The following is a 25897-nucleotide window of genomic DNA, read 5'->3' as shown; positions in this document are numbered from 1 at the left end:
GTTCGCTTTTTCTGCCCCTCGCCGCTGCCCCCGCGGGCCCGCTGCCCCTCGCCGCTGCCCCCGCGGGCCCGCTGCCCCGGCCTCGCTTCGAGGCAGCCGCGGCTAAACGGGAGCCCGGTAAACCGCTGCCTTGTTTCCTTCGCTTTCCCGTGCTCTGTCGCTGACGGGAGCTGTCAGTGCTGTTCGTGCCGGGTCGGCGTGCTCCCAGCACGCAGGAGCCTCCGTTCCCTCTCGGTTTGCTCGGCGGCGCTTTCCGGCGCTGCGCCGAGCCGAGCCGAGCCGAGCCGAGCCGAGCCGCGCCGCGCCGCGCCAGCCGCCCCCCGCCCCGTCCCCCCCGCCCCCGGCCGCGCCTGCGCCCTGCGCCGCGGCGCGCCGCGCTGACGTCACTCGGCGGCGCCGCGCGGAGGTCACGCGCTCAAGATGGCGGCGGCGGCGGGGTCCGGCGGCTGCCGGGTGAGCGCGGAGCGGCGGGCGGTGGCGGAGCTGGTGCCGGTGCCTTCGCCGAGGGCCGGGCCGGGCCGGGTTCCGCGAGGTGGCCCCGCGTCCCGCGTGGGCGGCTCCGCGCCGACGGAGCTTCCGCCGGGTCGCTCCGGCCGCCCCGTGAGGCGCGGCCTGCTCCGGCGTGGCTCGGGGCCGCGGCCGCCGCGCGGAGCGCCCGGGGCCGCCGCACGTCCGGGCCGGGGCCAGCGGGTGCTGCCGGCGCCGGCGCCCGGCTACCGGATCGCTCCCCCGTGCTGGGGCTGCCGCGGGGCCGGCGCCGCGGGCTTTCTCCGCCTGGGTCCGGCTCGGCCCTTCGCGGAGGGCTCGGCGGGCTGCCCTGAGGGCGCTGACAGGCCCCTCTGAGCGAGCTGGGACAAGCAGCGTGAGCTGTGCGCGGTCTGCTGTCACTACAAGATGCTGAACTGGAGGCTGGGTTTTGTGATACAAGAGTTTGCAGCTTGTGGTTTCAGCAATACGCAGCAAACTTTCTTAGTGAGCAGTCTATACGTGGCCTTCGGGTGCATCTTTTCTGTTCCGTGTCTTGGGGCAAAAGATGTTTCTCTGCCTTCAGGCAGCACAAAGCTTATGTGCAGAGTGGCCCTGATTTATCCTCTGTAATTGAGGAGGGGGAAGGGAGTAAGTAGTTTTGGAGCCATTTTTTCCTAGAAAAACATAAACTTCTCATCATGAGCAGATGTTTCAAACAGTTACTGATTACATACAAAGGAAGGCTTTACCTATGTATCACTGTTATTATAAAATCAGCCCTCTGCACAACACACATTTTTCCAAGTAATGGTGAAAAGTATATTGCCTATTTTTGACTGCAACGTTGGTTTTATCAAAATGAACTTTAAGAGGATGCAGTGCTGTTTAAACGTAAAACAGTATTGTTATGGATTATCCTATCTTGCCAGCCTGCAAATATTTCATGGCAGCACCTCCAATCTGTTCCCTAAAGACCAATGAATATTGTCTTTTTTTGCAATATTCTTTTCTTGGTTCTTTAAGCCAGCTATCTTGTATTGCATGCTAACCTAATCTTATGTTTTGATTGCAGAAATGTCTTGTCAGTGGCATATGGCTTATATCAGGAAGATACTCTGTTCCTGCAGTCTACAGTGGCACAGTGTATAGAATGAGCAGGCCTGTTCTAGAGCTTTATCAGGTTGGTTAATATTTCAGACTGAAAGAGTTTTACTGACAAAGTACTGAATCTACTAGATGCGGATATGTTCCCGAGAACAGCAGTTCTAGATGAAAGTTTCAACTTTTAAAGATACATCTGATGAATTCAAGCATTTTCTTAGTGGTTGAGTTCAAGTGACAGAGTTTAGGAGTGGTCTTCCAATAGCTCCTTCATCTACCATGTAAATTTTCCATTGAAATTGGTTAATTGTCAACAACTGTTTCAAGCCTAGCTAGTGTCAAACTGTCTCAAGAGAAACAGCTTTTTTACGTGACTATATAGATGTGTGTCACAAGACATTATAAGTGTGTTAGATGTTCTGCTGTTAGGAGGGTAAGGTGCTTTTCTTTCAAAGTGGCTATATATTTTCTGTAACATCAAATACACCAGAAGTGACATGGTACTTGGCTTAAGTAAATCCATATTCTGTCTTTAATACTTCTTCATTTTAATGTTTCTTTGGTTTCTACAATTTGTAATGATTTTCTTTAGTCTAGATGTTACTCTTCTGGAGGAAGAAAGGGGTTTATATCAGGCTTTGTGGAGAACATCAAACAGGAGTTAGCAAAAAATAAAGAAATGAAAGAAAGTATTAAGAAGTTCCGAGATGAAGCTAAAAAGCTAGAGGAATCAGATGCACTTCGAGAAGCGAGGAGGAAATATGTAAGTACCATGAATTCTTTCAATGTTTTCATTGACTAGTCACTAAGCTATTACTGTTCTCAATGTTAAACTTCAGTCTTTGTGCAAATTAATTGTTCAGCCTATTTTTATGAGAACTTCTGCTTGCCTGGAAATACTGACAAGCACAATCAATGCCTTAGAGTGTTGTTGCTTTTTTTTTTTTTGTGCAAAATCTTTCCAGCAGATCCTTCATTAGATTTCCCAAACAGTGAGCAGATAAAATAACGAGGCATTGAATGTAATTTTTTCAGTATTTAGATGCTGTCTATGTAACCTTAAAGGATTAAAAAGATCTTTACTTGCAGTAACGAAGTGCTAATGTTGTTAACTTGAGTATTGTGTGCTTCATAAGAACATAGAACAGTCAGAGCAGGAAGGGAACCATAAATTGGCAAAAAAATTACTTTGTATTTATCCTACTGCTTTGTATTGTGCTTCCTCTGCACTTTGTCAGATGTAGTTTTTCTTTTAAAAAAAAGATTGCTTATCAGACCACAGACCACTTAAAATAAGATTTCTCTGCACTTAAAAACAAACAGAAAAACTTGACCATCTACTTACTCTTCAGTGGAACTCTAAAATTTTTTACTAACTTACTAAGTTGGTTGTTACAGAATTAACTGCTGGGCTCTAAATCCCCAGTTCACTCATTTCAAGCTATTGTCCTGCTCAGTCTGTTGAATTTGTTCATTAATTCATTTTTTCCATGTTTAAGGGTAGCTGTTAGTTTACATTGCATTGATCAGGGGATGTATTTTACCCAGCAAAAAACATGTTATGTTCTGGGTTTTGTTGTTGGGTTTTTTTTTTTTTTTTTTTTTTTGTAGTGAGAAAGTGTTTTTTATTTACCTTGAGAAATGCTAGGAAGAGAAATGACTCTATTAATCCTACTCAGTCATGAGCAAATGTAGCTTTTTTTTTTTTTTGGTCCTAAATTACGTTGTTAATGCTAAACTGTTGCTGAGTGTTTTTTTTCTCCTCATAGTTATATTGCACGTTTTTTTCACAGAAAACAATTGAATCTGAAACAGTGAAGACATCAGAAGTAATTAAGAAGAAACTTGAAGAAATAACTGGTACAGTTAAAGAGGTAAAACATAACTGTGGAAAAACCTTCCTCTGAGGCCATTTGGTCCTAAGGCTCTGTGTTTTGTTTGTATTTGAATTATTGTCAAAAGTAATTGTCAGTAAGTTAATGTACGGTCAGAGGTCAGGCACTGCAAGAATACCCAGTGCTGCTTCTTGGTTTTGCAGATTGGAGGTGGTATATATGGTGTTCTCACTGTTAGCACTTAGGAAAGACAAAAAGCCTCAAGGTAGTCTTCCATTGCAGGACAGTCAGAGCAATGCTGGGAAGTCACCATGGGAAGCTTTTTAGGAGATGTGGTGTTGTCACTTTTCACTAATAATGTGGTAGAGCTTGTGTTATAATACTGAAGGCTTTGACCTCATTACTGCACGTTTCAAACACCTTGCAAGGTCAGTGGCTCCAGGTGCTATTATTAAAAGTGTTGTTGGTATAGTTGGTGAAGTTGTTTCCTTGAAGTTAGCGTGGCGTTAGTGATTGCATGGCTCTCTGTGCCTTGAGAATAACAAAATGCCTGGAGGAACAGTTCTTCATACGTCAGGGATATGAATGCCTTCCGTTCTAGGATTTGCAGCTGAGAGGTGCTCTAGGAGACTGTTCATTGTAATGATGTCAATTGGGGCATCCTGATTTAATGCTTTTTCCTAGGCTGTCCCAGGGCAGAGTGAACTCAGTCATTTTCAGCAGTAATTTAAGGCCAAAGCCTCTGTGGCTGTGCCCAGCACTGCCTTGAACATTTGCAGTCAGGTGCAGAACCTCAGCTGGGAAAAAAAATAGCCTAATGGTAGACTTAAACTCTGTGTGATAGGACATTTGTCTGTGGACCCTTGGTCCCCACTCTCTGCTGTGCTGCTCCACACCCATTAATCTCAGACTGAACATTTTGGTGTGGCTTAACTGTATGTACAGTTGTGAGCTGGACACAGTGATTGTTAGTGGACGTAGCCAGTGTCTTTTCAGCAGTGTGTTGAGTGTGCTGTAAAGCATATTTGTAAGCCAAATCCTATTGAAGAACAGGGGAAATCATGTAGTACTGTCATCCTATCATTTCTCTTCCTGTGAGCTTGTAGCTTCTGAGCCATCCAAGATCAGCCGCCTACTGCCAGTGAGATTTCTGAAATCCTCTTCGAAGGAGGATCCTATGACCTGATGGTGCTGCGCAGAATGAAAGGAATGAGCAGCTGCTGCTCACAGTCCTTTCTAACCTATTGCATGGTAGATCGTGACTCTGTAAACAGAGCAAAAGTAATGTATGTGAAACTAAACTGAGAAGAGCTCTTGCTAATTCTGCATGAACACTTGCATACAGATGCATAGCAAGGCATCCTCTCAACCATTTCTAGGCCTTCTGTTGAGAAATAAAAAGTACCTAAGTGTTTCAAAGGAAGGGGCTGGAGTATTTTGACTCTGGCATTGTTCGTCCTTCTCTTTAGTGTCAAGAATTCTGAAATGTATGGATAGCAATTATTGCAAATGCACGTGGTCTCATGACTATCCAAAATTGTTGCTCTGCACAGAGGTGTTGGCTGTTACATCCAGTCAGCCTCCCCTGTGACATGTAACTGTACTTACTTTTGGCTTGCTTAGTCTTACTGGGTATGCATTGGGATATCTGTAGCACTCCGAAAGATGACTTACTCCAAAGGAGTTTTGAACCATTTTTTTATGACCTTTTCTTTCCTGTTCTGTTGCAGAGTTTGGATGAAGTAAGTAAAAGTGATATTGGCCGTAAGATAAAGGAAGGTGTGGAAGAAGCAGCAAAAACAGCAAAGCAATCTGCAGAGTCGATGACAAAAGGAGGGGAGAAACTAGGCAAGACGGCAGCCTTCAAAGCTATTTCTCAGGTACGTACATGGGTCCCTTGCTTCTCTGAGGCCCAGGTCCCAGTGACTTGTGGACACGAGTCATTGTCATGGAAGTTACATGCCAGCTTGTGCTGACTCTAAAATTAAATGCAGAACTCTTAGAGCAAGACCTTTCCCATAAAAAGATCCTGCTTGTGAGCTATTGGAATAAACTGGTAAATTTAAGAGCTATATTTTGCAGGTCTTACACTTTTCTAGGGCAACTGAATGAACTCAAGTAGATGAGTTTCTGCTAAAATGTGATATTGTAAAAATTGCTTGCTCGTGCTGTTCTCCTGGAGCAGAGTAGCATATGTTCATGTTCCGTAGACAGGTACTAGTGGTACTCTTTGGAACTACCGATTGACAAGCTGGCAAGCTCTAATTTTCTAGAAAATATGTAAGCCCTTGTATGTTTTGACATCACCCAATCAACTGACAAATAGTATAAAATGAAATGTTCCTCGCTGGTTTCTTGTGCTTCCTCTGAAGTATCTGGTTTTAGCCTTTGTAAGAGCAGATACCTGGCCAGATGGAATAGCAGCCTCATCAGTCATGTCAGTTCCCTTCTTTCTGTGTTTCTAACAGGACGTCATCTGCTGAAGGCCGCTTCTAGCCATAGCAGCAGATCACATTATACTCTGGTTTGTCTGTGTTGAAACCTATTGTCCTGCTCTGGCAGCATCCTAATCTAAGAACTGTTTGTTCCATCAATGAAGCAAGCTGCTAAGCCATTCCTTGTAGGCCATCAATGACTTTATAGAACTTTAAGCCACAAAAAAATTTGCTTTGAAGATTTCTTCTCTTTATATGCTGATAAGTATTTTGATTTGTTGTCAGGTTTAAGTTAACTGATTCACAGCGCTGTAGGAATGGACTGAACTTCAGAGCTTCTTATTTGCTTATCTGTGATGTTTAAAATCACTTGAAGTCCGATTTCTACTTCATATTGTATCTTCTATTCTGTTTAGTTCCTGAGCACTGCTGTAACTTTCTCCAGGAAGAAATCGCATTGACTTTAATAGGAGAGGCTGTCTTACCCAGGCATAGCTGTGGTGGACACTTTTGAGCATTCTCCAAGAAATTACTGCATTAAATAAAGTTTAAAATTAACAGTCCTCATAAAACCACTTGGTGCTCTGGGCTAGATAAACTGCATGTCCTAAATAAACATGCATCTTGGGAAAAAGCTGTACAGAAGGAGTGAATATAAAATGGCTTTCTGCCCGAGTGTATCTGGTTGTAATATTCTCGTGAAACAAGTCTTCTATAGATACAGTCACTAGAGAAACTACTGCTCAGAAGTTCAGTAAATTAATGAAAGTAGCACAGCCAAGATAAAGCAGAACCACTAAAAATGCATTTTAGTCCTAATCCCTATTGAAGTATATAACAAAATTTCCTCCAGTGATTACAGTGGGATGTGGCTTCTTCTCAGCAAAGTCTGGATTAAGGAAGTAGGTGTGCTCTGGCGTGTATCTGGATTTATCAAGTCATTTTTCTTGATGTAACTTCGTCAAAGAGAGCGAACCTCTCCTTTAGTATAAGCTACATTACTGTGATTTTTCTGCACCTTTTCTCTGGCAAAAGCAGTTTATTTCAAAGTTATTTTCTCAGCTGGGAGATGTGTAGACTTCTACTGTGAAAAGTGAGGCTGCTTTTTTTTTTTTTTTTTTTCTAAAATAGGTATTTCAGGAAGAGCAAAACTATTTGCTTGAGCTTGTGTCTTTGTCCTGGATTTTTTGTTGACCTTTCAGATGGTTTTGCTGCTAGTGCTGATTTTTCTGAAGACTTACTTTTTTCTCTCCTATTTGTGGATGCTAGGAATCACTCTTCCTTTATCTGTAGCTTGTTGTTTTATCAGCAGCTGCTAGAGCTGATACTCCTTCTTTCCTCTAACATAATTTACTCAAATTTAAAGTACAGAGAGAGCCTGTAGAAGGTGCACCTCATCAGCCATCAGGTTTAGCCTTCTACTTTGTTGTTTTATCTTCAGGTTAATCCAGATAGAACTAGATCTGTTTATGGTCCCAAACTGCTAAGTTCTTAAGCAGAAAGCCTTAATATTGATGTATTGCTCCATATACATTAGCAAAGAGCCATTTGCTGTGTAGAGAGAGAGGAGAATAACCTGTGGTGTTACATCTTTTTTTTTCCAACAGAAGTGACTTGCAGTTTTTTGAAAGGTAAATAACCCTAATAAGAATATTTTTCTTTCAGGGAGTAGAAACTGTTAAGAAGGAAATAGATGAAAGTGTTTTAGGACAGACAGGTCCTTACAAACGTCCAGAGCGACTACGAAAAAGAAAAGAATTCTCAGGCGAGAGGATTAAAGAGGAGCGAATATTTGAAGCTAATGAGTAAGTATTGGATGCAACTTAGGTGAATGTTTCTGTGTATAATTTGATGAAAGTTTTAAAATTTAACTACGGGTTAGAGAAGGGTGGAATCTGAGAGCTGAAGTGAGGCTTTGGGGTGAGGCATAACTTAGCAGAGCAGGTGGATGCGGGAGCAAAATTCTACCATATGCTAATGATAGTGAAGCTGGACATTAAGAAAAAAATGTTCTGACATGACATTTTTATGTGCATGTGCATTATATTTTCTTAAGTCTAATGTGTTGCTGTTGATTTAAGTTTAGCAGGACCAAGTCCTTTCTTCTCTGTACTGTCTAGCTCCACTAAGTCATGTATTTTGTGGCATATTGGCCTGAGTGGTACTGCATGCTCCAGTGATGTTCATCAGTATATCCTGTTTTTTACTCTCACTCAGATACTAAGGACATGTTCATGAGTACCTATGTCTACTGCTTTTTCTAGGGAGGCTATGGGTGTGGTGCTGCATAAGGATTCAAAATGGTATCAACAGTGGAAAGATTTCAAGGACAACAATGTAGTCTTCAATAGTAAGTGTTCCAAAGATGGAGTAGCACATTATTTCCAGTGATCTGATTGTTGCTGCGTTTGAATCTGATGCCATCTGTGCAAGTAGTCCCAGCATACTGCAAATCATGGGCATTTTTTTGTTGTTGTTGTAGCTGTGGGTGTGAGATGGTGTGAAATGGGAGGTAGGCGTAGCTGACAACGTGGTAGCCTTTCCAAGCTGCTCTGTCTCTGTTGAGACACCCCCCCCCCCAAATTTGTATTGCCTTTGATCAATAAAATATCACAGCTTCTTGTAGATATCAAAACTTATCTTTATGATTGCACAAAGAGAACTAAATCTGCTTTTTCTAGTCAGATGCACTTTGGCATTGTGAAGGGGCCAGGGCATGCATGCATTCATGTTATCAGGGAGAGGGCAGGGAGATCTCTTCTTCCTCACCTCAAGCTTATGGTGAGGAAAAGTGTTGTCCTCAGTGAGTTGGTTTCTGCTATGACTTGCTTATGACTCTGGGATATGTGTAACTTTACTTCCTTTCTATTTTTATTTCAAAACATAAAAACAGTGGATATCTGTATTGCAGTGAGCAATAATTTTTGATGGTTATCTAGATGCTTAATGTTTCTGAAAGGCATAAAGAAGCCAGAAACCAGAATCCTTGAGCAAATCAAAATAACTGTTGCCTGTAGCTGAAGGGTAAATAAGGAAAGGAAAAAAATATTGTATCAAACTGGATCATATCCTTAAATGTGGACCATGTTTTTTCCCACCTGTCTTTAAAGCAGAGCTCCTGGGGAAGTGTCCAGTGTGTTTTTGTGTCCCTTGTGTTAGTCTTTCCAAGGAGACGCTCGTAACTTCTGAGATTTCTCCACATATTGCATCCTCCAGGCCAGTTAGCATTGAGCTCTTTGTGCAATCTCTGTTTTTTGTTCATGTTTCCCAGACTGTAATTTCACAATTTGGGCAGATTTGCAGATGTGGCTGCACCAGGCTCTAGAGTGTGTGCTCTCTCTTTGTACCAAGAGCACAGTGTGATTTTTGGAAGCAGCATAAGATTCAGGGCAGCATTCCAGTTGTTAATTGGCATGGTAGGAAGAAGCTTCCCTGTGGACCCATTATCCCACAGCTACCTACTGCAGTTTCTGATGGTCCATCTGATGGTGCTCAGAGACAGAAAGTGATTTTATTGTAACAATGTCTACTTGTTTAAGTGGCTTTGCTTCCCCCCTCCTTACCTCTGCCCTTGCCTGCTCTTTTTGTCTTTGAGACTTTGCTTTATTAGGAAGAGAAGAGGTTCTCCTTCCCCTTCAGTAACTTCTGTGTTTTTGTAATACCTTGGCTTTCTTCCTCCTCAAGGTTGAGCAGTCCACAGAGGTGCTTAAATACTGCATCCTCACTGGTGTCTTGCTATTCTGTCAAAAATTGACAAGCTTTAAGGTCTACTTTGATTTTCCAGATACGCTTTCTGGGTGTTGGCTTCATATTACTACATCCTGCGGCTCCTTGTATCAAACTGAGTCTAGGGAGGTTGTTACTGCTCTAAGCAAGTCTAAAGGCTCTGACAGTCGAAGTGAGAGAAACCGTGATCCTAGGCCAGAAGAATTCTAGTGGGACCCTGTTTTCTACAGGGAACCCTCATACTCCTGTGTAAAGGAACTAATCCCATAGATAGTGACAGTTATTGATATTTAAGAGGATTGTAGGAAGGTGAGAAGAAAAATAGTTTTTGAAATTGAAACTTGGTAATCCGTGAAAAGATTTAGAAGTGAACTTGTAGGTTAAATCTACAGTCTGCCAGGAATGTAGTGGAAAGGCACTGTTACTCATGTCTTCTCTCCTTTCAGGGTTTTTTGAAATGAAAATGAAGTATGATGAAAGTGATAATGCTTTCATTCGAGCTTCCAGAGCTGTCACAGACAAAGTCACTGACTTAATAGGTAATGTTTCATCCTTGCTGTGAAAATGCATCTCTAGCCTTTTAGCTCTGTTCCTATGGCTGATAGTGCTGTTCTCCTCAATGTATTACTAGCCTTTGGGAAAGATCCTGGAGCTTTATAGTATTTTGCATGGGTCATTATCCAGTATCATGCAGTGTAGCAACCTGTTACTGGATCAGAAGTGCAATGTAATGCAATGACAAGTGCTATTACGGGATAAATCTCAAACCTGATGTGCAGTTTATAGGTGTTCCCAGGTGACTCTTCCTTCTGTTTTATAACCAAAAGTCTGTCTGTCTGTCTTCTGTTTTTTTGGCAACAGTTGTCATATCACCAGTCTTATTGTTTTATCAGGTGGGTTGTTCTCGAAGACAGAAATGTCTGAAGTTTTGACAGAGATACTTAAAGTGGATCCATCCTTTGACAAGGATCGTTTTTTAAAGCAATGCGAGAATGATATAATCCCCAATGTCCTAGAGGTAAGGCGGAGGCAGAGTATGATGCGTTTGTTTTGTTTTTTTTCCTTTATCTCGGCATAGCAGATTTTTCTTTTAATTTTCTAATGCTAATATTAAAAGCTGGGACAGCATTTGCTTCTCAAACATCCAGCTTAGCATAACATCCTACATGAGATAACCTTGGTAATGGGAAGCTTGATCTCACATCACAATTTAGTTGCAAATCATGTTACACAATTTAATAGCGTAGCAAAACATTTTCTGGCCTGGGAAACAACTGACCTTCTCCCATGAGAAATTGTATAAACATTTGAGGAATCAAACTGCACTAGATGAATGAGCAGTACAGGGATAGTGTTGATATCAAATATTCATGAAGGAAGGAATCTGGTGCAAATGCACTATTGGATTTAAAATGATCTGTAACTGCTTGGGAAGAAGACCAGGTCAGGGCAAATGATTCAGTGAAAAGATTTCTGGCGCCAGTCAAGAAACTTTGTGAAACTTTAACGTTTCTGAAGACCAGAGTACAAAAGCACTCAGAAGATAGCACTGATTCAGGATGCAGCTGTGAACACATGTAGTTCATCTCACTGCCACAGTATGTCTGAAAAGACAAAGTGAAGGTAGGAGATTAAAAGACAGATGACAAAAATAACGTCTTGAGAGATCTGTGTGACACTGGAAAAACAGACTTTTGAAGAGAAACGAATGTTAGCAAAGTATTATTTATTCCTCCTACCATACAATACGATAGAGTGTAATGATGTTGCCAGATCATATCTCAAACTGATAAAAGCTAATAAGCATTTAGAAATATTTAATGCTCCTAGTCATGAGGTAATGAGTATAAGATGAGTCAAAAAGAATATGATGCCTGCAGATACAGACATCCAAAGTGATGTACAGTTATGTTTTGTCACTGCTACCTTTCTAGTGACTGACTCATGTATGTGACTGGAACTGTACTGTCTAGAGGGAAATAAGGTGGACCTGATGTAGTAAATCAGCCTAGTGATTAGTCTAGTCCAATTCCTACTCCTAACAATGTGATGTCACTAAAGCGAGGTGCAAAAAATGTGTTCTTGACTCCTGGAGAATGTACTTCTTGTAGGAGAGTTTTTTTCCAAGCAGCCAGCTTACTGATGCCCTCAAATACGAAGATTTATAGCTATTATATTGGAAAACATCCTGCCACATACAAATAACTTTATTTTGAAATTTGATAAATTCACTGTTTGTCTTACAAACTTCAAGTGTTTATTGCACAATGTTTTAAAGAAAAATTAATGAGTTGCAATGCAATTCTTGTGTTCATTGTGTTCCCTGGCTTTTTGCCATCTTGAAAACTAAGCATCTACATCTGTCCTGTACTCCTGCTTCTGTTAGATCCCACTTCTCAGGATTTCCAGGCTGTGTACATTCTTGTGTCCTGCTGAACGGTAACTTTGAAGATGGCTTGTATCTTAAGTAAGATTCATGTCTATCCTGCTTGGTATCTTTTTATTTATAGAAGTTCTTATTGCTGTTCATCTTTATTTGGTAATACATTCTGCTCCTGTCCTGTTTCAGGCTCTTACAAGGTGATGTAGGATTTAAAGTAGTTCACTTCTGAAAGTGCTGATATTTCAACTTTATGGGAGGTGTTTTAAAATGTTCATATTTTATTTGATTTTTCTCTCTTAGGCTATGATGTCTGGAGAACTTGATATCCTCAAAGACTGGTGCTATGAAGCGGTAAGTAGGGCTACTAGTAATGTCTGAAAAGGTTAGAGCTAAACTAGTTTAACTTGCTCCAGTTTTGCACTGCCCTTCTGAGCTTCCTTGGACTTTTGCAGAGCCTTTGAGGATTGCTGCACTGTGTGCTCTTAGTTCCAGGGACCTTGTTAGCTCTGAATTTAGCTCTCTTATGGAACTCCCTAAGAGCTAATGAGCCTTCCTGCAACCTGGAGCTTGGGCTTTCATGACACACAATCACCTTAGTGCCTCAGCAGCACCAATTCACAGCTATCCACTCTTACTTAGCATAGGCTTAGCACTGCCATGGCGTGCCTGACTTATCCGAAATCATTTTGAGTTTCTTGGCACTGGGCCGTCTTGTGACGATTTGTTAAGAGAGATAGAAAACCACATGAATGTGCATGTTCCTCTTCGCTTGATAGTTACTGCAGCTTTAATGAGCTGCTGTAGCCTGAAGCTGTGGGGAATGGCTGGAGAGACAGTTGCTCCATGTATGGTCATCTGGGATCCAGCATAGCTGGATAGAAAAATAAGCTGTCTCCATTGCTATGACTGTGACTTCAGTGACCCTGTCTGCTTTGGATTTCTCTGCATTCCTGATGTGGGAGAAGAAGGTGCAGAGACATCTGAGCTTATCCAAAGTGGTGGGGGTGATCTGCTTGCAGAGTTCACCTGTCCATGAAGCTACTCCATAAACGCAGCTCCACTGTAGTATCCCAGCAAATAATCTTGGCAGACTCAAATCTGTATGAATTTGCAACACAGGTAATCCGCAGCCTGGATAATCTGACTGCAGAAAATTTAATTTACTGTTAAGATGGTGGTTTTGTTTTCCTACTGGGATAGATTTTCAGTATTGCATCTAATTTCTGAAACACAATGAATTAGTTTTGATTCAGTGACTGTATTCTTGTACACTTCATGGAAGTAGATCCTTATCTGAAGTTAGCACTTAAATGTAAAAGGATGTTTATTCTGCTCAGTCTTCAATCTGTTCTAAAATAATTGTGTTGTTGGCAACAAAGCCATACTTGTTTTGTTTCTAAATAATTTGGCTGCTTAAAGTGAATGTTCTCCTTACTGATCACCACCACCACCAGAGGGCTGAAAATTCACACGCTGGAAGAGGAAACCTTTTCTGTTTAAAATTTTCATGTTTGTTCTGTTAGGTCTTCCTAACAATTTTGCAGTATATAAGAGTAAGATATTTAAAGCAGTCTGAAAGTAAAGAAAATTCTTTACTGATTCAAGCAGCCTTTAAAATGACACTGCAGAGTTCCTCTCAAATCTGTAGAGAGAGCTAGCAAATTTATTGCAATGCGTAATACGCAAGGAAAACCTGTCCAAGTTGGTTGTAATTGTAAACTAAGCTCATTAGTTGAGACTCATGTAAAATAAGCCAAGAGAGAGGAGGAGAGCCTCACTAATAAGTGTCCAGGAGAAAAAGGCTTTTGTATAGAATCACCGCCTAAGTGTTAAATGTGTGGTACTGGTGGCTAAAATGTAAGGATGCAAACCGGTAAGACGAAAGCTTAAAACAGTGGCAAGTATTCCAGCCAGGCTGCAGGATATTCTCTGCCCACAAACTTACGTATGGTTTGTGTTTTATAAAACTGTTGCTGCCTACTCTCGCTACAATTCCTGTCCTGTATCTCCAACTGCAGTCTTGTGACTTTACCAGTATATTTCTAAGTTATTTGTACCTGAATGCTTATTATGAAGGTTAGAAGATCTGTGATCGGGAGGCAGGGTAGCGACTGCCTCGTGTTTGTTTGACAGGTGCCAAGAATGCTGTGATAATGCTGGAAGCAAATAGAAATTCACTATTCCAGAAGACAGTTTTCAGTGCGTAAATAATGAAACATATGTGTGTGTGCCTTCAAAGGAGCCAGGAAATACTGGGCTGCCTCCAGGGTCTGGCTGGGTACTGGGAAAGTAGCTTCATTCCCAGATTTTTCTCCCTGTTTGCTCTCAAATTGGAGCAGCAAGTGCTTCGAGTATCAGGTGCACTCAGTGTGCGTATTCTGTGGTGAATGATGGATCTTCTATTATGTCTAGTGGAGTTGGGAGTTTTAGTGGGAATTTAGTTATGTGGAGATCAGCACGCTTGATGTAGCTGTCTGATATCTTGCAATAAATCAATTTTCAGCATGTTTGCAAGAAAATGACTTTTTAAAAAATTTTTTTGATGGTTCATACTAAGCAAAAAAATTCCCGTTTTCTTTATGACAGAACAAATTCAAACATGTAATACAAGTTTGTTTCTTCATTTAGACTTACAGTCAACTTGCTCATCCGATACAGCAAGCCAAAGCCATGGGTCTCCAGTTCCACTCCAGGATTCTGGACATTGACAACATTGATGTGAGTGTCCTTTTCTGTACTTCACTGTGTGGACTGAATTAGAAACTTGTGACTTCAGGACTTTACTGCTTTGTTTCCTGCTGTGAGTGCTGTTTCTTGCCTCATGCTGTTCTTGTATTTGCTGTTCCTGCTAACAGAGGAACAGATCGCCACCACTGAAGCACACGAGGCGGGTTTGGGGAAGTAGTTCCCTACTGTGTGATCAAGCCTAAATTATGGGACTGTGATTTGTCCCCTCTCTGCCAGGGCACCTTGGTCTTAATCACCTGAGTATAAATTTAGAAAGGCTAATAATAAAGGCAAATAGCACTGACCCAGTGTTTTCATGAAGGACTTTGTTGATGCTTATTCTGGATGATAATGTGTAATACTTCTGTGACTCAAGGCCATGTAATGCAAGAATGGCTATTAGAGAGACTTAACTGCTGTTTTGGATGGCTCTTGATGAGGAGCAAGGTAATGGTTGTGAGTGAAGCCATTGCCTGGGTAGGAGCAATGCTGGCAGTTGGGGGATTCTTGCCAAATGTCTGCACAGTCTTAGTGCTCTTCAGATTCCTTTTTATTGAGGAGCCAGAACTGTTACTGTTGTACTTAACAGTAAGTCTAGAGTAGTACTTTCATCTTTAGTTTCATCTGTTACTGGCCTGTAAGTTTCCCTTCAGATGTTTTTCCTTCAATGGCAAAAGCATCTTCAAAAGAAATTCTCATCTTTGATCAGCCCTTCCCTATTTTATAACGAGCTCTGCCTCAAAGGAGATATATCAGGGGAGGAGGGGAATAGGGTAGCTACGCAATAGCACTTTAAAACACATGCATTAAATAGTTTGAAGTCAGAATATCAGTTTGCCTTTGTCAAAGGTACTAGCTCAGTGACAGCAACAGGATGGCAATATGGTTAATACCAGTTTTCATGGATTTCAAAGAGGAAAAAAAGCTTTGTGTTGGAATTGATATTTTTTCTGAAGAGATGATCAGTTTAGCTGGGAGAGAAAAGGAGGCGCTTGTGGCATACTGGCAATTTTTAAGACATCTTGACTTGATGCTGCAAAGCATTTGTGTTAAATATATTGCTGAATTGTCAAACCAGTTGTCAAAGGGCAATCATTGGTATGTTTTTAAGCAGCTCTGTAGGGACTGATACTGAGTGAGACACTGTTCAATGTTTTCATCAGTAATCTGGAAAGTACAATTTTTTTTTCTGACAGATGTACAGAACAGCATTCTTGTAAGAATAACAATAGAGCTGTGTGCAATTATCTTGACTAAGATGATAAGCTGAATCCCTTCAGACAAATGTGGTACCTTAGTAAAGCTGAAAGCAGAGTCATTCTTGTAGGAACAGAGAACAGAGACGTATAGAATGGGAGCCTATACCCAGGTGATCTAGTCCAAGGGACAGAAGACTTAAGGGTGTTGACATGCTGTAGAGCTTGCAGCATTGATGTTAAAATTGAGACTGTCAAGTATCAGCATCTGAACTCACATTCCAGGTACATATTTAAGTACTCTAGTTTGCTGCTTTGCTAGACACCTACTGCCTTCAAGTTTAATTTTGGATCCTTGATATTTTTTAAGGCTACTTCTTTACCTGCCTAAGTGTGTTTTTAAGTACGTAACTTGTGCAGCTTAGTTTCTGAACTTGATTTAAGAGAAGTATTATAAATATTGTCTTGATCACTGCCGAGTGAGTGGGGCCCATTCCATGAATCCATCCTGGACTGGGATGGTGGGAGTTATTGCAACGTTAGAGAACTGACTCCTTCAGTAGGTAAGGCAGAGGGGCATTACAGAAGTGCTGAGCTTTCCTCAGGAGAGAATAAAGTGTATACCTTCCTTGTTCAGACCTATCCTATCAAAAGTAGCAAGAGTTACTAGCAGAGTTCTGTCCTCTTGCCTGAATGAATGCGGTGGTTATGAATAGACTGTAGGACTGCAGTGATCAGTTTATTCCCTGTGTCAGCTGGAGAGGTACGTACTGATCTCTGACTGTTTGCTTTAAGGCAGCAAAGTGCAAGCATGAAGTCTGAAATACCCCTTTGTAAATTAGGGCGTGTTCTTGTAACTCCCTTGTGATGCATTCTTTATTATGTGATGAAATGCAATGTTTTTGAAACAGTACATCTCATATACAGAAAAGTTATTGTTAAGTCTGAGGTAGTGTGATCAATGCTTTGGGTAAAATACCCAATAACTCTAGAGTTGCTCAAGAGCATGATGAAAAATATTATTCGGTAACATACTGCATTGCTACAAAAGAAGCAGGAGGAGGCTTGTATTTTAAGAGTACAGCTTTGGGAAACAAAACTTTCTATCGTATTTCTATTCTCTGTTGTGTTTCAGTTAATAAGTTCGTAGAATATTTAATGGGATGATCTTGGAATAGAGATCCTGTCAAACAAAAGGTTGTTACCTTGAAGTCTTTCTCCTTAGTTCTCTATCCAGTTCTGTATAGTTTCATGTTAAAGATTCATTTACAAGCAGATCTTTGGGAAATGTTTCTTAAGAGCATGATTTCTTTTATTATTAGTCTCTACTTTGGAAATACTTAAAACAGAGCTTGTTCATGTTTTGTGAATTTTCAAACATAGGGAAAAAACTATGACAACTTTGAGAAAAAAATTTGGAAAGTATTTAAGCACAGGGAAAGGTTTGGGGAAAATGCTTTACAATAATTTCTACAGTGACTGTGCCAACAGAACAGGAATAACCCAATTGAAGTGACTAGATTCAGCTCTGAGAGGCAGCAGCACTCTTACAACTGCTATGGCCTGACACACCTGTTAAATGCTTGATGCTTTTACATTAATCTTCTGAAACTCTTTTTTTCTAATAGAATTTTCTTTCTTTGCAGCTGGCTATGGGGAAGATGATGGAGCAGGGACCAGTATTAATTATCACTTTTCAGGCTCAGGTTGTGATGGTAGTTAAGAACCAGAAAGGGGAAGTGGTGGAAGGTGATCCGGTAAGTGATGCTCACCAGCTGTCTGTTCCCCTGAGTTTTTCTGCTAGCCATCTCAGTTATGATGGATCCAGTCTTTTTAGCAGTCCCTTAAGGCACTCTGTGGGGCTTTTGCATTTTGTTTATCCACGTTCTATATAATTCACTCACCATAATTGCTCTCTCTAGTTCTCAGCAAAACTGTTACGGCTTTTGCAAGAGTCTGGTGATGCTGACCCTTAGTGCCTCGCAGTCTCCACTAGAACATTATGAACTGTCAGTGGTTAAAAAGAAGGCCGTCCAATGAATAAGTGCATAGTGATACAAACTGTTGTTACTTAGGATGTTCATGCACATGTTAACAAAAATCAAGTACTTTGCTGTTTCATGAATTGTACTGTAAAATACTGAGGTCCACCCCACAGCGGACAGGAAGGCTGTGCACTGCAAGGGTGTCTAGTCTGCCTGTGTGTTTCCTAGAGGTCCTAATGAGACAGGGCTAGAAGATGAAGCAGGTGACTTGAAACAGAAGTGAAAGAGAAAATAGGTAGGGCTAGAGAAACTTTTTTTAGATGAATAGGTTACACTTTGCTCTGTCTGTTCTATAGACCTGGGAAGCACAGACAAGCTGTGTTTTGGAAGCAGTGTAACTGTCCATACTACTCTGTAAAAAGCTAGTATACCTACAGCTGAGTTAGCTTAGTTCTATGCTTTACATGTGTGGCTCTGTGGCTTTTGGAGCAGAGCTGGCTCACATCCCCCTCACCTCAGAGCACTATGGAGAAGGCATGGGCTTGTTTGCTTGTGTTCATATAAGCATTTGCCAAGTTCTTAAATCAAGCAAGGAAAATCATCTGGATATTTACAGGTGAAAATGATTGACCCAAGAAATCAATTCTAGCCTCAGGTAAAATTAGGAGAAATGGGGAAAGAGCAATGCATCTAGAACAGTGGGTGACTGCCTATACATACTACATTGACTGGTTGGTGTCATCAGCCATGGTCAAGGCATTGTCATGCAATTACACGAGGTTTCGCTGTCTTACCAGACCATTGGAAATACTGAACTGAAATAAAATACTCTTGGCAGTGGTGGAGAGGTCAGAAGGTGAGTTAGAAAACTGTGGCAGTTGAACTCATTCTTGCATGCTGTCCCAGCTGTATTTCTTGTCAGTCTCATCACAAAGCTGCTAGATAAACGTATGGAAAGTACCAGTATTTGCTGAAGCCTGGAAAAGAGTGTTCCTGTTCCTATCCATGTGCAGAAGAGCAGGGCTGGTGCTTTAACAGATTGTTGTTTGGGATTGTTGCCTTGATATGGCTATAACAGAATTGTTTCTTCTCTACTCAAATACAGCATCTGTCTTCACTGATGGTGTATTCTGTGTACTCAGACGGCTGTTAAAGAGATTGTAGCTGGTAGATACAAACCCTATGAAACCTCTCACTTGTGTTCCATGTGTTTCCTTCAGTGATTCTTAGGCTTCTAAGGAGGGAAGTTTAGATAGATTAATCCCATGTGACCAGGTTGTTCTTGTTGCTTTGTGGGTTGCTAGGTTATCCTGGGCCAGATGTGCAATAGCTGGACTCTGGAGAAGCCTTTGAGAATCTTACGCAAATCTGAAAGAAAATTAGCTTAAATTGGCTGACACAAGATTGGTGTCCATGAAACCCAGAGGAGAGTGTAAATATGAATAATACTGTATCTTTGGGGTTGGTGCTCAGCATGAGCCATTTATTCTTGTCAGACTCTTGAAACAAGTGTTACAACCCATTAATTGAGAATTATCTTAAGTCAGAAGAGTCTGCAAACATCTAGAAGGAACATTTTAGATCACAGTGAGGAGAGGAGCTGGAGCTGTGACCACCAGTGGCACTTTCTCCTCTTGTTGCTGCTGTGCGTGGCCAGCTCTGCCCTGCCTGCGCGCGTTTGTCACCTGTGGTTTCCGCTCCTTTAGCGCTCTCTGGGACAGAATTGAAAAGCTATGTATTAAAGCCCCATCACACAGCTTCCACTTAATCCTGTTCTTTTTTTCTCACCCTTCCTTTCATGAAGGGCACTGTAAGAGCTGAGCACAAAGTTGCAGTGCGTTTGGCAGACAGGGCAGGAGCTGGAGTTACTTAACCAAGTTGTTTGTCAGAGATGGGGAAAATTACAGGAACCAAGTGGAAGTGGGAGCGCAGGTTTTTTGCTACTGCCGCGCGACCCTGGTACAAAATGTCTTACACTGTCATAAGCCTTTATTTCCTGGAGCTCTCCCATATCCAGTTGTGTTAAGTGTTATACATGATACAGGCTGCTAATGGGAACCTCTGACAAGAGATGTTTTGTAGAGTGATTGCTGTGCAGCAAATCTCTGACATCTCTGTGGATTGTACTTCACTGTGGTTTAGCTTTTAAATGTGCAAGTCCTAGACTGCAGGTTCTGCTGTGACTGATGCTAAACTGAGCTTTTCAGATTTAACCACAGAATGCACTTGTTACCAGAGTTAATGACACAGCATGCTGGATGAGGCTGTGCATTTTTCTGGAATATCTTTGTTTCTGAGTGGCTGTCCAGACAGCTCTGGCTTGCACTGTGTCTGTGCAATGTTCAGGTAGTCTGATGATGTATAATGGATGACATTGTAGAAGCCTGGAGCTGGGAGTTTCTAGCAGACTTGCATTAAAATTAATAAAAGCATTTAATAAATATTGGCTTTCTGCAACCATTCTCATTAGTCTAAACTGTAAGTTTACAATAAATGGACTAATTTTAAAAATGAGGCCATCTGGATTAATTACGACCTGTCACATTGACTGCAAGGGGAGGAACAGCTGATATAGTGATTTCTTGCATTAAATTTCTCCAATCCTAGAAGATAAGTATTGATGTGATAATTATTAAACAGGATATCAAAGTCCATTTGTAGTCTGATTTCTCTGGAGCAGCAATAAATCAGGGAGATGAATTAAAATTCTCTATAGGAAACAAAACTTTAGTTTTAATCAAATGTCAGATGCAGGCTGGCTAGTAACTATTATCTGATGTTACTGTTGAGCTGCTCCTGCAGTGTGGTGAACAAATGACCTTCTAGGGAAAAAGAGCCTCAAATTGTAAACTCTAAATAGAAATGATGTGCTTGTAATTGCTGCGGTATTACCTAGTTTGCACTTGTGCAAGCTCCCACTGCTGTGCTGTGTGCTCACCCCCCAGTGAGATGTGGGGAGACTGAGCAGGCTGCGAAGAAATTGGGCCAGGTGTTCTGGTAGTAAATGTAGGAGATCCCTGTGGAGCACCACACAATCAATCTGGGGAAGCTGAGCCTTACACAGCCCACTGAGCAGTGCTGGGAGGTCAAAGGAATCTTTTTAAAATTGAATCCTGAGGGACTCTGAGACAGGATGCCGTTTCTCATAGTAGATTGTGGGATTAAAGGACAAATTTTATCTTATATGCGTAGCCATGGTTGAACCACACCTCTGGGAGTCCGCAGATGTTTACTGTCCCAGGCTCTGTATGCAGCATTCTGTATGCAGCAGCATGCACTGTACATTCAGGATTAAGATGTACCCTATTAATAAAAGCACCAAATCAGTAAGCCAGAAATCTCTCAGCTTCAGGAACTAACCATTTCTATGCTTCGTCACGTCTCATTTTCGGGAAGAAAGCTTTACTCTTTGTTTAGTAGTGCATGCTCTGAGGTCAACAGCAACTGTAAGGTGGTCTGCTGTTCTTCCTTCAGAAACCCTGTCTTCAAGAGCATATATAGTATAATTAAGAGAATTATAGTCATCAGGGCAATGAGAGGTGTGGAAGAGTATCCATTAAAAAAAAAATTAGGAAACAAGATAAACATGGATAAAGGGCTGTAAAATAGGTTGCCATGAAGGTGCCAAATAAGATGCCTTTGGTTTTGTAACACAAGAGCAAGTAGGGTCTGTTGAATGAGGGCAGAAAACTTGAAACCAAGGACAGTATATTCACTCATGGAGAATATGATTACTGTGATGGAGAACTGTGAAAGTTGAAGGTATAAATTTGCTCAACTGAAGTTGAACAAATTCACAAAGGATTGATCTGTTGATGGCTTTTGGGAACAAGCAAGTCCAGATGGAGGTGAGTGCCAGGAAACCTCTGACACTTCCCTGCATTACATAAGGACCTGCTTGCTACAAATCCTGTTTCTTTTACTTTTTCCTTGCTGTGTATCATGCTGGCCAAAGTCAGAAGTAGTAGTCTCGATGTATTAACAGGATTTTTTCTTTTTTTACAAGAAAAGTGAAATGAATATGAAGACCAAAAACATTCTTTGTGAGCTTGGGATATACCTTGGCCTTTTAGAATCCAAAGTTACATTTAAGTTCCAGTAGCCTGATGAATGCTGCGAAGATCTTGCTTGAAGGATTCACAGCTCTCCAGCTTTCTCAAGCACTCGGATATTCTGTTGGTTTTCTTCTCTTCTCTCTTATGCTCTTCCTACTTACATATCCCAAACATCTGCATGACTCAAGTTTTCTTTTTAACACTTCCAACTCGAAGAAGCAAGTTGAACTTTTGAAACATTAAGAAAAAAGTGGCTTTGTGATGCACAGTGTTTCTAAAGCATTAGTTTCTAATGACTGCACGGGTACAGAAAGTCTCCCCCTCGCATTTCTATACCTGAATTGTAACCTATAAAGATTCACACATTGGATCAAAATGTAGTAAAGTACGCATGTGGGCACTGAGCCAACGCTCGGTCTGATCCCTCAATGACACTTCCTTATCTGAGGGAAATACTTGTCCTTCTGTGGTTAATGCTGTTCTCATTATACGTCTATTACATCCCAAACATTCTTGAATCTGTTCAAATGTAACTCCCTTGAAGCAAGTCAGATAACTTTTTTTTTTTTTTTTTTGATTTGGTTTATCTGGAAATGATTTTATAAAATCAAATACTTGTTCCTAGTCGTTTCTCCGTTTCTCTTCATTGGATGTACCTTTTGATTTATCTGACTTCAGTGCAGATACAGTAACAAAATCTTTTCCCAGGTAAATTATTTATCTTCTAATTCTTCTAATAAACTTCTGAATTCTTAGAGAATGTAACTGATTTAGAGTAATAATTAAGGTAGGTTAGAGAATATTGGATTTGTGCTTGTATTTCACTGAAACCTAAGACCCACTAATATCAAAATATATACCAGAGTTACTAAAACAACCTTGCCTTTGCCTGTCAGTGATACTTGCTGCGTTTATAAATGCACTTCAGTGTTTGTGGTCCCAGATACAAACAGTTCATTGTGGCCTGGCACAAACAAGCACTTCGCAGAGCTGTGTGGTTGCAGCAATGCTCCGGTGCTCTTACAGCCTTTCCAGTGAGAATCATTGTTAGGTAGTTACAAATCACCTGTAACTTAACTCAGAATCAATTAGCGGAGCTAACAGTTACCCAGGAAGAGAACATCTTTTTCATACTTAGATGGGACCTTGGCTTATTCATAGAATGGTAAGGTTGGAAGGGACCTCTGGAGATCATCTAGTCCAGCCCTCAGCATAGCCCCATACGGGGATTGAACCCGTGACCTTGGCATTAGCAGCACCACGCTCTAACCAACTGAGCTAAACCTTATTGAAGGGTAAATTATGATGCTTGTTACTTAGCTAGCTTCTGTGGCTTGGTTTTGGCTTCCCATAAACAGGAACATGTTGGATTTTCTCTATGATTAGAAAGATGGTGATATTTTTATTATTGTCTGTTATTTTGCAAGTGTAGGAATTTCTGGAGTCAAATTTTATGCATTTCTTATTGCATTGCTCTTTGTTCTGGCTGTTTGGAGACTTGTATCGAATTTGGGCTCCTGGCAGCCCATTCTGTCTGATAGTGTCACTCCTTTCCTAGGAGAGACAGAAACTTTGTCATCAGTAGCTGCAGAGACTATTCAGGGATTTGTTTTCCTAAGACTGTGAGTGAGTGAGCTCCGATTGAAATGTGAGCGCTTGCAATAGCAGTGGGTGCAGCTGATCAGCAGTTATACAGGCTGATACAGGAGAGGCAGAGTTACAGGTTTTGGGGAGAGCCTAAGCTTTAAGTTGTGAACAATGGTACACCCTAGCCATCAAAAGGGGTTTGAAAACAGAAATTTATGTTGAAAGTAAGTAAACTATTATCAAGCTTGATAGTGGTGTCTGTCAGTTAATGTATGCCCTCCAGAGATACTTGGAAATCCTAATTTTGTGTTCAGAAATCAAAAGTGCCTGTGTTCCTGACGGTGATGAGTTTGTAACCATAACATAGTAAATGTTGCTGGACCTATCCTTATTTGGGATCTTTGGCTTTAGTATCCAGAAAGCAAAATTTAAATGAGAACAATATCTAGAGGAAGTGTGGAGCTTGTTCCTAGTCAGCACTGAGGTGGGAAGTCTGTGACCATCATGCAAATTCTAACAGCAGCATTTTCCTTCCAGGACAAGGTTCTGCGGATGCTGTATGTGTGGGCGCTTTGCAGAGACCAGGATGAGCTCAACCCTTATGCTGCTTGGAGGTTATTGGACATTTCCTCATCGAGCACTGAGCAGGTTCTCTGAGAAGAATTACGTTCTAGAGCTTCCAGTACCTCTCTCAAAGCGATGCCATCTCTGAACTTGCACCAATCTACTGCATGATGAATTGTGGGGGCGGGAGTGGGGAGGGAAGAGGCCAGATTGGTTCCTTTTCAGAAGAAGAGGCTATTAGGTGTGCCATCATCATACCAATTCCTACTATGAACTGGATGAGTCTGACGTATCTGCCTTATGCTTTGCTGTGTAGCGATTGCACTGTAAGGATGTATGGTAGATTTAAATGTGAATGATCTAAGACACTAGCAGCTGCTGTTGGTTCCTTTTTTAATTGTGGGTGAAGGAGACTGGTTTTGTTCCTCTGTGTTCCCTACTGCTTCCAGGGTTGGACAGAGGTGGGTATCTGAGAGCACAGCCACAGTGTCTAGTCTAGTTTCCATCTGCTGTCATCTTCTGATGGCCTTACAGCACCCCTGAAAAGCACTTAGAGGTGGTCTTAAGGCACCTAGGTACCTGCTAACATACATCTCTCGTATGAGGTTGTACCAATAAGCCTTCTGTTGCTACAGTGCACTTTACCAAACCAAATAAAATAAGGTCTTTGCAGCTCTTAGTTTTGGGGGGGGCATAGCCGTAATGGAGGTGTTGATATCATCAGGCAAGTTCTTAAGGCCAGCTGCAGAGGTGAAGCTTACTGCCAGTGGTAATGTTCATATTTCCCCACCTTTGCAGGGGGAATTGTTCCCAGTGTTTCTTTTCATTGCATCAGCTGGTGTCACTGAAGAGCACATGACTGCATCTCCCTGCCAGGTTAATCTGGCAGGGTGGAGGGGACAGCCCTAACCAGCTGCAGGGGGGCAGACAGAGCACTGGAACAGTCACCAGGAATAGGGTGGGACTGAATAGCAACAAATGAGCAAATAAGATGCAAAAACAGGCAGAACATCACCTCTTGTAGCTGAGATATTTATCACGTGAGGTGAGTAAAGAGGGTGTGGTTCACTGACCTACTCTTTGAAGTGTATTGTGAGCACAGCTTTCTGCACCAGGTGGACTCATGCTTCAGGGTAATGGCACATCTGGCCTGGGGGTCCCTGATAGCAACTGGAAGATGTCAGAGAGCGCTGCTGGCAAGCTTGCACGGACTCTTGGTTCTGGGCTTCTGTTGGAGGTTCAGTTGGGAATTGTCATGTGGGTTGATTCTTCAGCTGCCTCCTCTTAATGGACTGTGAGGTTGGGGGAAAACAAAACTTTTATGGAATGGGAAATCAAAGGATGGATCTGCTGCTGTTTTTCTGCCTGTACACAAAGTGAGGTGGTGCGGGATAGCACTTCCTCGACGTGGTGATTAAAGAGAATAATTTGCCCATTCTCTTGTGAGTGTTCAGATCCTTTGATGTCCTTTAAATATAAGTGGAATTATGGCTCTTGAGTGAGGTGTTTAATTTCTGTAGCAAACATTGTAGTCTGAGAACTGGTGTGCACAGCAAATTGAGTAGCACTGTCTGCCCTGCCTCCTTCAGAAGATGTCCAAACCTGCTGTCTGGCTAACATGCTGGGATCTCCCAAGGCAGACTGTGGATGCGATGGAATCCATGCTGCCCATCGTGCAGTTCTCCTGCTGGTGCTTTTATCAGTGAACTCATTTCAAGGTGTGTGTGAGGGTGTTGTGTGTTTTTCTTTTTTTTTTTTTCCCCAAGTACGTTAAGCACTGGCACATAAAGATCTGAACAAAATAAATTCCACAGTGCAGAAAGCAACTGTGAATT

General features: G+C 41.6%; 1 protein-coding gene and 1 non-coding gene across 4 annotated transcripts; one reads left to right on the top strand and one right to left on the bottom strand.

Moving 5' to 3' along the window:
- The first annotated feature begins 400 nt into the window (after positions 1-400).
- Positions 401-25497, top strand: TIMM44 (translocase of inner mitochondrial membrane 44). 3 transcript variants are annotated; one of them, XM_062596117.1, is made up of 13 exons: positions 401-453; positions 1541-1648; positions 2162-2332; positions 3363-3443; positions 5135-5284; positions 7505-7644; positions 8104-8189; positions 10012-10104; positions 10459-10583; positions 12249-12299; positions 14577-14666; positions 17518-17628; positions 24036-25497. In XM_062596117.1, exons 1-13 carry the CDS (start codon positions 421-423, stop codon positions 24153-24155), a joined length of 1359 nt encoding a protein of 452 aa, XP_062452101.1. In that variant the 5' UTR covers positions 401-420; the 3' UTR covers positions 24156-25497. The 3 variants fall into 3 exon arrangements, with proteins under 3 accessions (XP_062452101.1, XP_062452102.1, XP_062452103.1); XM_062596118.1 differs by lacking the exon at positions 401-453 and adding an exon at positions 953-972; XM_062596119.1 differs by lacking the exon at positions 401-453 and having other exon boundaries at positions 1542-1648; positions 2167-2332.
- Positions 23126-23196, bottom strand: TRNAS-GCU (transfer RNA serine (anticodon GCU)). The gene has a single exon. It is a non-coding gene; the product is annotated as a tRNA-Ser (tRNA).
- Positions 25498-25897: the final 400 nt, after the last annotated feature.

This window comes from Rhea pennata, chromosome 27 (assembly GCF_028389875.1).
Source record: "Rhea pennata isolate bPtePen1 chromosome 27, bPtePen1.pri, whole genome shotgun sequence".
Lineage (NCBI taxonomy): Eukaryota > Metazoa > Chordata > Aves > Rheiformes > Rheidae > Rhea > Rhea pennata.
Note: the sequence above shows the minus strand (reverse complement) of the source record. Positions and strands in the feature narration are given on the sequence as shown.

What these genes read in the sequence shown, in the direction of transcription:
- TIMM44 (XM_062596117.1), top strand. Translation starts at nt 421, where the DNA reads ATGGCGGCGGCGGCGGGGTCCGGCGGCTGCCGG. An exon ending in TAACTGGTACAGTTAAAGAG is followed by an intron (nt 3,444 to 5,134) that starts GTAAAACATAAC and finishes GTTCTGTTGCAG; the next exon opens with AGTTTGGATGAAGTAAGTAA. An exon ending in AAGTGGTGGAAGGTGATCCG is followed by an intron (nt 17,629 to 24,035) that starts GTAAGTGATGCT and finishes TTTTCCTTCCAG; the next exon opens with GACAAGGTTCTGCGGATGCT.